This window comes from Castanea sativa, chromosome 2, assembly GCF_040712315.1.
Source record: "Castanea sativa cultivar Marrone di Chiusa Pesio chromosome 2, ASM4071231v1".
Classification (NCBI taxonomy): Eukaryota; Viridiplantae; Streptophyta; class Magnoliopsida; order Fagales; family Fagaceae; genus Castanea; species Castanea sativa.
The window spans coordinates 3,779,205-3,791,866 of NC_134014.1; the positions used below are offsets into that span (position 1 = coordinate 3,779,205).

At 35.7% G+C, this 12,662-nt stretch overlaps 1 protein-coding gene across 1 annotated transcript; it reads right to left on the bottom strand.

The window, feature by feature from the left end:
- Positions 1 to 621: 621 nt before the first annotated feature.
- LOC142623422 (putative LRR receptor-like serine/threonine-protein kinase At1g67720) lies at positions 622 to 7,830 on the bottom strand. Its single transcript, XM_075796832.1, has 9 exons — positions 7,534 to 7,830; positions 6,878 to 7,421; positions 5,291 to 5,745; positions 4,702 to 4,837; positions 4,541 to 4,612; positions 4,390 to 4,458; positions 4,024 to 4,095; positions 1,232 to 1,303; positions 622 to 1,150 (listed from the first exon to the last, which is right to left on the bottom strand). The coding sequence occupies exons 1-9, from the start codon at positions 7,616 to 7,618 to the stop codon at positions 1,111 to 1,113; spliced, it is 1,545 nt and encodes a 514-aa protein (XP_075652947.1). The 5' UTR covers positions 7,619 to 7,830; the 3' UTR covers positions 622 to 1,110.
- Positions 7,831 to 12,662: the final 4,832 nt, after the last annotated feature.

Consider the following 12,662-nt stretch of genomic DNA (forward strand, 5'->3'; position numbering starts at 1 on the left):
CATTTCTTATTGCATCGCCTAGAAGCACATTTTTCTGTCTCAAATATAAGAAGTGGGAAATCATGATAGATGCTGTGCAGGTCTGTGAAATGGTGGGTCTCACATGGAGACATATCAAACTGTGTACTTTATTTTGGTAAGGGTCTGAAGGCCATATAAGGATCGAGTGTTGTCCTTTATGAATTGTGAAATGGAATTGAGAGAGCCATGTTATTGATTATTGGACATCTTAGTATACCGTTCCAAATTTCGAGTATCTTTCAGGAATTTAAATATTGTCTAACCATTTTAATATCATTTGCAAAGTGAAGGTCATGGATGATTCTGCAAAGCTAAAATAAGAGTTAGTATCTTAAATCAATAGAGTAAGATCATAGTAACTCCCTACTTTTTTAAATGCCGGATCTGAAACTGGAAGGGTTTGAGGCATTAATGTCAAATGCCCCTTTAGGGACATTCAGTAAAGTTGGAACAATTCAGGGATATGAACATCAAAAACACCCCCAACGACCCACAAATATGAAAGTTAGATGCCAAAGGTGACAACTAACAACTAACAACCAAGTGACAACCGAAGCAATTGAGAAAATAGTCAGCTATACTTGAAAATGAAGGCATATATAGAACCAAACCACGTTATATAAAAAATGAAATAATTTTTTTAGTAGGTACAAAAATGAACAGTATTCATTGTACACGGTACACCCACGGGGGAGAGGGAAAAAGAAGAAGAATAGCTCATAATACACTATCAGAACAAGAAAAAGTATATCTAAAAGAATAAGAAATGACTATATGGACAATTACATTAATTTTGAATGCACGATCCAATCCTACTGAGAAAAAAGGAATCAGACTGACTGACTATGAACAACATTTCGAGTATTCAAATTGCTTTGAAGAGCTCCCAGCTACAGATGTCAAAGTATGCAGAACTTTCAATTTTACAGTTGGAGAGCTTGCAATAAAGAACTTCCAGCAAAATTTGTAAAACAAAATGTGACACAGCTCTTTTACGGAATGTATCTATATACAAATGAATGATCTGAATCAAGTTTCTTGAGAAAGCAGCCAAGTCACCTCTACCATTGGATCCATACACATACTTGCTCAAGAAGGTGGGGGAGATCCAAAATTATTTCCAGAAGTCCTAATAATCAAATTTAAACAATCAGCATAAATGGCGGTGGATAAGATATGGATAATAACACCAGAGGATGTTCAAACTTACCTAAGGTTCAGTCCAGGTTTATCTTTAAGGTTATTTGGAACTGTACCAGTCAGATTATTGTTCTGTAAGAAACTGAAAGACAGGAACTAGGTCAGGTGCATCAATAATTAGAGTTGCCACATTTTTTTAATTGAACATTAATATAAAGACCAAAAAAAAGAAGAAGGAATCAAATCAATGTCTAACAGTGTTTTCATATAATGTCAGTGTCAGAATCATATATGAAAAATCTTCCAGAAATTAAAGAATAAATTAGCATAATAATTGATTGAAATTTAGTTTTAAAATATAAAGGTGAAAATTTACATCTGGTAGCATTAATAATAATGTGAGCTAATGATTATTTATTCCATGTCAGTAAACAAGGGAATTGCTCAATCATACAAAGCACAGACCATGAGATAAAATGTGATTGCCACCCTCCAACAAATAAGACAGATCAAACATGGAAATCCTACAGTATCCAGATGTAATTTACAGCGCAATAAAAAAAAGCAAATGTTTTAGTTGCGATTGTCAGTTCTCATTCTGATATGGGTGAAATAAATCATGTGAAGTAGATCAAGTTCCAGGGTCCAATCTTCTTAATATATATATATATATATATATATATATATATATATATATAATCACACGAGAACACACACACGCGCACACATGTCTGTATTAGGATAGAATTTTCCTCTAAATTGATTTGGAGGAAAGTTTATTCAACCCAATACATGGTGATTCAAATGAGTATTCACGTGTACTTACCTATTTAGAAGTCATGCGTCTTAGTTAAATTACTTAAAAGTCATGTGATTAAAATACATGTAGAAGGTTATCTGATAGCCAATTAATGGGTAAGAGGAGATTCTATATATTATATATGTAATTAGGAATAAAATTACCATATTTCAATATGGAACATATAGTCATATACAATATTTTTTCCTTAGACTTTCCATCATTATTTTATTTTATTTTGTCACTCGTTTGTAACGTAAGTTACAGATCTCATACAATGAAACTGTCTCAATTCCAATTAAACAAAGACCTATTCTAAGTTATCATTTCAAACATACCAGTACTCCAACCTAAAACTACAAAACTCAACCAAGATTTTTTAATCCCATCTTTTTTGTGTAAACTGACATACTAAAATGAAAGGGAAAACCAATGATTTAAGGTCAGATCCAACAAGGGAACAATTGGGTTTTGGATTCCTTAGGACCCTCAAGGCTTCTAGTATCCCTCCTTTCTCGGCTCATATTTAGTAAATTATAATATATATACTCAGGCCACTTGGCTAAAAGCAAATGGTCAGAGATATTGCAAGTATGTATATTAGTGGACAGAAGCACCTTTAGTTCCGTTGAAAGCCTATATAAACATACTCCATTCCATGAATAAAGTTAAATTTTTAAGCAGCAATTCCTTGGGCAATCCAGTGCTCAATAACAACCTATAAGTATAGGTTATTCAATCCCATTATTTTGAACTGAAAGGGGTATTCTAGTTGTTTTCCAAGTCCCAACAAGTTGACAAGGGTGCTCTCTCGTACAGTGTAGTGGAGATCTGGGGACAGCCACCATATTATATCTATAATTGCTAGCAAATTGAATCTAAGAGTCAGATAAGAAAACAAAAGAAAATCCCAAGTTTCACCAACCCTCACTAACAAAAATACAATGCTTCTAAGTGTTGTCTATACTGCCACTCAAAGCCTCAGAGGAAATAGATGAATCTGACACTGACATTGATAGGAGATCTCTTCAGTGTGCTGTTAGATGTACCATGGTGGAAGGCATCAAAAAGGAAATACAAAGTATGAGCTCCTATCGAGTAAAAAGGGTGATCTATATGGGCTTGGGCCAGTTAGGGCTACGATGGGCCCAAAGGATCACCAAGATTGTGCTTTCAAACTTTCAAAGTCCTCTCTCTCTCTCTCTCTCTCTCTCTCTCTCTTTAAGAAACCAAAGAACATAATAAGAGGTGTGGGAATGATGTGGGTGGAAGCACTTCGAAACAATATGATCAGTAAAGATGCAAAAAGCAATACCAACTTTAATACGAGCTCAATTAATCAGAAAAAGAAGAAGAAGAAGAAGGATCTATATAGCTGATCCCAATTAGTTGAGACTTAAGGCTTTTTGACTTGTGTATAGTTGAGTTGTAAGATTACAGTATACTTTAGAGTGAATTGATATATAGATCATGGATAGTTGGGTTAATGGAAGATAGACAGAGCTGATCCAAATTAATTGGAGTGAAGGCTTTGTTCAGTTTAAGTAGATATAGGTCAAAGTACCAAAGAAAATGAGAATTAGAATAGTTCACCATCCTTCTATCTAACCAAAACTAACTTAATGATAGATTCGTTCCAAATCTTGTAATTTATTATCCCCCTCCCCCCCCCCCCCCCAAAAAAAAAGCAGGAATAAGATATGCCAGTAGATAATAAATCTCTCTCATATCATTGCAAAAAAAAAAAAAAAAAAGAGTTTAAAGATATTGATGTTGATGTTGTTGATAAGTGATACTCAATCTGATCAAAGTTAGTTCTCCTAGAAAGTTTTCTCACAATACTTCCTAGGACTTTGTAATGGTGATCATAAGTTCATAAATTTGATATGTAGGAGCAGAACAATTATAAGTACACTGTTTTAACATGATTTGGATGGAACTACATCCATCACAGAAGAGAAGCACTGAAAGTACTATGCAATATACGGTAAATCAACAAAAACTATCATGCATGCACTGATTAGGAGAGGGAAAAGCAAAATATATTGCAGAATAAAACTTACAGTTCACGCAAGCCTTTAATGTCCCCAAGTGATGACGGAATAGATCCACTAAATTGATTGTCTTCCAAATGCCTTAAAGGAAAATAGTATTGAATTAGAGAAAAGAAACAAAATTTCTAAATAAATAATCACATGAAAAGGGCTCAGGTTCTAAGAATTCAGATAATACAATCCACACAACAGAATAGTTATAACATAAGCAACTGACAGAGGAAATTGAATTTCTTCAATGAACTGAGAATGAAGTACATGATATCTTACAGATGAGGCTCAAGTGGCAATAATTTTATATGCAATTATGAGCTCAATCACAAATGACAATAGGCAGAGATTAAATAAAAAATAACCCAAACCCCCACAACTTACAATGTCTCTAGCATCTTCAATGAACTGAGATCAGGAATAGGTCCAGTCAAACTGTTATTCCCAAGCCATCTGTTAATAGCATTAAATCGTCAATCATCAAATCCATACCTCTCAATTTCATTAATCAAAAAATTTGTAACTGAAAACCTACATGTTAGTCAATGCCGTCATATTGACAATGCTAGGAGACAGTGATCCTGAGAGGCCCATGCTTGTCAGGTTTCTGGAGACAATAGAAAATGGTAAGCCTCTTAAGGGATACAAAAGAAACTATACAAATTATTGTGAGACAGCAAGTCAAGTCTCACTTACAAGGAGATCACACGGATCCGGGGACCATCAGAGCAAGTAATGCCACTCCAAGAATACTGGCGGGGCATGCAAGGATCACCATTCCAGCCAAGTGGAGGATTCTTGAGACTAAGTTTTACTTTTAACAAACCAATAACTGTGAAAAGAAATACAGTTCCCCTTTTAAAAAATCATGTAATTGAAAATCCTCAATATGAAGTGTACTGAACAATGTTTAAAGAGGTTGTGTTATGAGAGAGGAATCAACCAAGCACCTTATGGTCAAACACATTTCACTTGTCTCAAAGGAAGCTGTTATTTAGGCCAGATTAATTTTCTGTACCACTAACTTGATATGACACTGCTTAGGTGAGCCACAGCCAATGGCTCTGGCATAACTAAAAAATGCCATCCAGTGTAATGCAGAGAATATGATTAAACTATTTTTCCCACTTATTTTTTTAACATCAATTACAAAACACACTTTCCTATATCTTTGTTTGGCCATGTATGTTTAGCTGGGCTCATCAATGAAATAACCAGACTACTGACTAGAAATTAATCCAGTTTCGTTGCCTTTATAAAAGATGCTATTTGGAAGTAAACATACCATCTCGAGTAGCAGTTCTTCCCCCAAGATCTAGCACTTTAAAAATCTCTCCAGCATTTATCAGAGGACCAATGTCTGAACCCACAGCAGGGGTCAAAGTTATCTTTGTAGGACCACGAAGAGGCCACCGGGTTGCAAAGACACAAGCACCTGCTGGAGTGACATTCAAATTAGGGTAATATGGCACATCATTTATGCTTATGTTAAACACCCTTGAGCTCGAATTACGGTCGTCTGCAAAGTATAGAGCAATGTAGTATTTTGAGTTTGAAAGGGATGCTGGAGGCCAATTCAACACCAGGGGTTGTACTTTGGTAGTCGTCAGAGCTGTCTCAAATACTTTTAGAGGAGGAACGTTCCAGAAACCAGAAACAGATATATTTCTGTTTTTTGATACTGTAGAATCATTATCTCCTGATGGCTCCCAAAACCGATCAAATCGATCATCAGGATACCTGGCAATACCAAATTATCACACTTAAGCATAAGATGATAAAGAATACGCAAGCAAAACTGAACAAATGAATTGACAACCTAAAAGTTAAATAAGCACCATATCCAGTTCATGAGTTGCTAGTTTTGAATTGTCACTTCTTTGCAGACATAACAAATTATCTGCTAAATGAAGAGATATTAGGCCTGTCCATTTTTGCTTTAAGAGGGGTTCAAAAGTACTTTAAGTGGTTAACACTCTTTTAGCTTACATTACCAAAAGTTTGACAATCTCGCTAAAGAGATTAAAATGTCCTTAAAGCTTCTTTTTTTTCAGCATTAAGGCTAAAGCTGAAACTTGGAGCCTTTAGGGAAAAGCTCCACAATTCACCGTTTTTAATTATTATTTGACATATACAAATGGCTTCTCTAGTTCTCCTTTTGAAGAGGTGTCAAATTGATTTTAAAGAGCCTAAACGTTTGACAATTTCACTAAATAGCTTTAATGGGACTTCCCTAAAATTGATTTCAACTTTAAGATTAACATTAAAATTGGGTGCTTTATGAAAAGCTCTACATTTCAATGTTCATGCTTTATAAAATCCAGAACTTTAAAACCCTCAAATGGCTAAATAGCTTTTTAGTTAAAACTCTATATACTAAAAAAAAAAAAAACTCTACTTTCTTCCTATATCAATAGGGCTAGAACTTATGTCATGAATCTCGTAGGTCTCGTAGTTCAACTATCACTTCCTATCACTTCCTGGTTTCCTGTTTTCGCCTAGGGTTCAAACTTCTCTTTTCCTGACTTAAAAAAAAAAAACTCTAGTTTTTTCCTATATCAATAGTGCTAGAACTTATGTCATGAGTCTCATAGTTCAACTATCACTTCCTGGTTTTCGCCTAGGGTTCAAACTCCTCTTTTCCTGACTTAAAAAAATCTACTTTCTTCCTCTTATCAATAGTGCTAGTGACATAATTGCTAGAACTTATGTAACGAGTCTTGTAGTTCGACTATCACTTCCTAATTATCAAATTTATCCACACAAAAAAAGAAAAAAAAATAATTCTAGAACTGATATCTCATAAAAAAAAATGCTAATTAAAACAGAACCAAGCACATGAATCACAAATTAAAGGTTTTCTTTCACATACTGAATAATTGGCCCAGAATATCCAAAACTGTTCCTCGCAACCAAGCTGAGACTAAAATTGTCAAAATCCGTGGTATTATAGAGCGAATCCCCGACTATCAAAAACTCCAAAGCCGAAATGAACGGGTCCGAATCCGTATACGTATTGGAACCAATACACAAACTCATCGTCTTTCCCTGCGCGACGAAGACGCCCTCGTAATACGACGCCTCGCCGTTCGCGTAATCCCCGGTGGTATTCACCACGCTCCAGAAAGTCCCGTCCACCATCTGATCGAACACCGGCGGAGACCCCTGCCCGGCGTTGACTCCTCCGTAGAAGTAGGTGGTTCGGATTAAGTACTTCGCGGTGCGGTAAACCTCGACGACGAAGCAGTATTTGGTGCGAAAACGTAGAGGAAACGATCGGACGGTGGCGAGCGTAGGAACGGTTACCGGGATCGTCAGGTTTTTCGAGGTACCACCGGACACGAAACCGGCGTCCGGTAACCATTCTCGACCGTTAATTGTCAACTTCTTGGTGGCCCCACAGTTAATCGAAATACCTGAAAAAAAAAAAAACAAAAACAAAAAAAGTAGTTACAATTCTCCATAATTTGAACCCTGAATGTCTCCGTTAAAAATATCAGAACGTGTCAGTTGAACTATTATTATTACCTTTAGGAGGTGGAGGTTGTTGTTGGGAGAGTGAGAGAGGGAGGAAGGAAAATAGGAGGAGGAGGAGGAAGGAGAGGAAAGACATGGTTGAGAGAAAGGCATGTGAGAATGGGAAGAGATTTGAATTGGTTTGGTTTGGTTTGGTTTATTGAATATTTTGGTGGGTTTGAAATAGAATGGGTCTACTTTGGTAGAACATGCAAGCAAGGAATAGGAGAGGAGAGAGAGAGAGAGAGAGAGGGTATGGAGTTAGGGAAGAGGAAGGTATAAATGGTGGTGGGTATGACGCGGGAAAACAAGGGCTAAGTCAAATAGTAGTAGTAGGTATTTATACATTTTTAATTTTTTAATGGTTGTTTTTTCAGTTGGGCGTTTGGTGAAGTAATAAAGAAATGGAGCCGTTGTTTTGGGGTGGGGCCGCTGGTGGTTGGTTGGTTTAAAGGTTTTTTACAGCTCTCTCTCTCTCTCTCTCTCTCTCTCTCTCTGTTGTAAATCTGGAGATGTAAAAAAAGGTTTCATTTACCTTCTGGGAAAAAAAATGAAGGTTTAGTTTTGTCTTATTAGATTAATTAATACACATAATTAGTTTTGCCAACTAAGTGCTTAGCATTGAGAGGGCATAAAATTAAACCCTCCCCAAATTACTATTTTAGATCTACTCACTATCCCCAAAACCACATTTACCCAGGTGGCTGTAGCTAAAAAAGTTTTTAGTAACTATAAACTGTAGGTTCTTAAATATAGGAAAATATCATATTTTGTTGTTGGTTAAGAAGAGAGAGATGGGAAACAAGAGAGAAATATGTTTTTTAGAGTGTAAAAAATAATATATATTGTAAAGTGAGTTAATAAAATAAATAAAATAGTTTTTTACCCTGTAATTTTTTTTTTTTTTTTTAGAAACTTGATGAGATGCTCTAATAGGTTAAAATAAATAGCCTCAAATTATAATTTGTTTGGAGCTCAATTTTTTCCTTTACCGTATTATTGATTAATGAGGTTTATATTTACCTCTCTTAATAAACGATATGTTGTGAATGCACTATTAAAATATAAGATTAATATTTTTGAAGTTTTTTAATTGACAACTTCTTAGGTTATGTTTGGTAACTGTTTTTTTTTTCTATTTTCAAAATTTTTTTTTTGGAATATAAAGAAAAAACAATTTTCTTGTAATTTTCAAATAAAAAACATGTTTGGTTAGTCGAAATTAAAAAAAAAAAGAAGAGTTTTTTGAAGAAAAGAATAAAAAATACAAGAATATGTTGTTATTAGGGAACTCTAATGCTAAATCATTAAATGAGACAAATTCATTAAATTAAATGCGTGTTTTCATTGACTTTTAAAAATTAGAAATTGAAAACAGTCTTTTACAAATTTTTAATTTCTTTTACAAATTGAGTTTTGAGAACAATTTTTGTTTTCTGTCTATTTTGGGTTGCTAAACAAGTTTTTCAGTCTCAAAAATAGAATATTATTTTTAAAAACAAAAAATAAGAGTAAAAAACCCTTAGCATTCGTCATTATTGGATCAAAGACATATTTTAAATTAGATGTTTTTATTTATTATTATTATTTTTTTTGGAGAAGAAAAACTTAGAACTTTATTAAAGAAAAACACAAATATATCAGCCTAAAGAACAGAAGAAAAATTAGGGGGAACCTTCTCCATCCACACAACATAATTTGAAACATTTAAGGAATGCCAAGCTAGACTAACAATTCTACAACATCTTTTATTTATAGCTAATTAAATTATAAATATTTATAAGTGTCTAAGTTATTTTGCTTACACTCTGTTTGTTTAGATAGAAAACTTTGTGTAAAAATTTTATGTAGTTTTTAGTGTTTGATAGCATAAAAAAAATGAGTCAAAGAAAACTATTTTTAGTCAACATAAAAAAATATTATTTATTTTTAGAGATTGTTTTCCACTATTTTTTTTTTGGAAAATAATTTTATCTTACAACAAGTTAAATAAGAAAAGTTATAATATTTAGCTTTGAATGAGATACTTTTATAGAAAATAAATTTTTTTTTTTGAAAAATAACTTATTTTCTAAAAAACATCATCACTAAAACCAACATTGTGTTATATATATTACGCTTTCATCTACTTTTCTCATTCTTCTTAATTATTTAGCTTTGAATCACAACATATACTGGATGGAGTGACTGTTATGCTAGAATGGTGTGAATTCCAAATCTTCAATCCATTTTTTTTTATCACTATTCTTTTTTTTAGTAGGTTTTATCACTTTACTTAGATGATACATAAAGAATATTTATATGGTCTAATTTAACGGAGGATGATTGTAAGGAGGATATTCTATAATGCCATTTTTTTTTTCTTTTTTAACAAGAACACTATGAAGCCAATCTAAACAAGCATAAACAAAACATTTTAGGGCGATATTCGTTTATACAAAAAATAATAACATATCATAATTAGAAAGAAAACATGAAGGAATTTAAATGATAGGCTAATAATAGTGACATTATTTATGGTGCCCCATGTTTATGGTTTAAATCTCCTCTTCCTCTATCCTATTATCTACAATTCTACATATTCAAAGAAGAGGAAAAGGAAAAGGAAAATAATATGAATGGCACGTCTTCACTTGATCAAATGGGACAAATTGTTCGACCAAAGAGCCTATGAGGACCCGAAGAGCCGAGGACTCGAGGACCCAAAGATCTAAAGATCCGAAGACATACTGGAAGGCATAAGGAGTAAAGGAGAATAAAAGTCAGGGTCCCGAGGATAAAGTGGGATGGCCTGGCAAAGGACGAAAGGTAGATTGATGATGTATGGGGTATATTGGGTTGGATAATTATGAACGTTGCATTGAATGTTCTGCACCAACCATTTTGGCCGCATTGAATAGGGAGTACCAGCTTTATCCGTTGCATTAATGTAGAAATGACTTGAACAGTACAAAGCACAGAGCTAAAACTTCTCTACATTACCGACTACAAGAGAATGGACAAGTGCCAGTAAAGGGGATTGAGTAGATGAGAGGTGTAGGGCTGAGATATTAAGGGCAAAGAGTATAAATAAGAGAGGAGAGACACAGGAAGGGGGGAGACAGGACGTCTAAAACTTTGTTGTTACTATTCTCTCTACAAATTCATTGTTTTAGGATCTTTAGTCATAAAACGTTGTTGTTGTTGTTGTTGTAAAGTCTTTTACGTGATTTTTGGTCCTTACAATTGGCGCCGTCTGTGGGAACAATAAAGTGGGGCGTTCTAGTTTAAAGGTGAATGGCGGAGGCACATCAAGAAAGGGAAGAATCAGTAGGTTCACAAAGGAGAAACCTAACCATAAATATGCAGCGGGGAGTTGGAAAGAAACACACCCCAAGTGTGGTGGTGGAATCATATCATAGTGATCAAGTGGCTGGGCAACGATCATCGACTAAGAGGCAAATGTCCCGTGATGATGTGTTGCAGCAAATGCAGTCTGAGATAGATTATCTGCGTAGATGGTAAGAAGCGTGGTAGGAAGAGCCCGTCTTACTCTTCCAGTGATAGTTCTGAAGAAAAACCTGGAGGAAAGGAACCTCCAGCATTTGAGTCTCTGCACAGTAAGGCCCGTTTGAGTACTTCTTCGGGTGCTAGGACAAAGAGGTGGGAGGAGACGCAAGGTAAAAATGGGGCATACCAAGGTGAGGAGAATGATGCAATGGGTAAAGCTTTGAGGCAAATTTCTAAATCTCCTTTCGGGGCCAGGATAAATAAGGCAAAACTCCCCCACAGATTTTCTCAACCTATATTTACTATTTATAATGGAAGGACTGATCCTGTAGAACCCGTTAGTCATTTTAATCAAAAGATGGCAGTCTATTCGAATAATGAAGCGCTGATGTGCAGAGTGTTTTCTTCCAGTCTGGGACCAGTGGCCATGCGGTGGTTTGATGCTTTGGCGGAAGGTTCCCTAAAGTCCTTTGAAGAGTTGACAAGGGCATTCGCGGCTCGGTTCATAACTTGTAGTAGGATCCCAAAACCCTTGGATGCATTACTGTCTATGGCCATGAAGGAAGGAAAAACGCTCAAAACTTATTTTGATCGATATTGGGAAATGTATAATGAAATTGACGGAGATGTTGAAAATGTGACTGTAAGAACTTTTAAGGTGGGGCTTCCCACGGAGCATGGATTGAGGAAGTCCTTGACAATGAAGGCAGCTGTAGACATGCGTCAGCTTATGGACCGTATAGACAAATATAAACGGGTGGAGGAGGACCAGATTCAAAGCAAAGGAAAAGCGAAGTTATATCCGGAGAAGAAAGATCTTCGAGGAATGGGGTATCAAGGCAGTCGGCCTAGGCAAGACTTCCAAGTCGTCCATTGCCAGCTGAAACTCCTTTGGTTAATTCACTGTTCAAGGAGTCTATACATCACATATTAAAGAAAATTCAAAATGAACCATACTTTAGACCACCTAACAAGATGAGTGGAAATGCATCTACGAAAAATCAAAATCTTCATTGTCATTATCATCAAGACAGGGGACATACCACAGAAGAGTGTCGGACGTTGCGTGACCATTTGAACCAATTAGCCAAGGCGAGAAAGATCAATCATTTCTTGTCTAGGCCGGACGGGCAAGTGGGACATCAAGGTACGCGAATGTATCGTGGAAATATTCCTCAGCCAGCTTTAGGCACCATTAACGTTATTTTGGCGCAACCGAGAAGAGAAGCCAAGGATCCTTCTCAGATCATGTCCGTGCATAGTAGTTTTGGAAACGAAGTCATGGAGGGAAACAACCAACTGGCTAAAAGAATGAGGTTTTCGGCGACGCCAGTATTGGGTTTTTCTGAGGAAGATAAGGAGGGAATGTATCAACCCCATGATGATGCATTGGTAGTAACTATTCATATCGGGGGATATGACGTGAAACGAGTCTTGGTGGATGATGGAAGTGGTGCAGAGATTATGTATCCCGACTTGTTTAATGGCTTAAAGTTAAAAGAAGAGGATTTGGAGAAGTATGATTCCCCGTTAGTAGGTTTTGATGGGAAACAGGTGATTCCACGGGGGATGATTAGGCTGCCTATACAGGTGGAGGATACAGAGGTCCAGGTTAACTTCATAGTAGTCAGGGCGTATTCACCTTACACGGC

Excerpts from the sequence above, each read along its gene's own strand:
- LOC142623422 (XM_075796832.1), bottom strand. The coding sequence starts at position 7,618 with ATGTCTTTCCTCTCCTTCCTCCTCCTCCTCCTATTTTCCTTCCTCCCT. Across the intron at positions 5,746-6,877 it reads TATTCTGGGCCAATTATTCA|GTATCCTGATGATCGATTTG; the intron begins GTATGTGAAAGA and ends TGGTATTGCCAG. Across the intron at positions 1,304-4,023 it reads ATTAAAGGCTTGCGTGAACT|TTTCTTACAGAACAATAATC; the intron begins GTAAGTTTTATT and ends CCTGTCTTTCAG.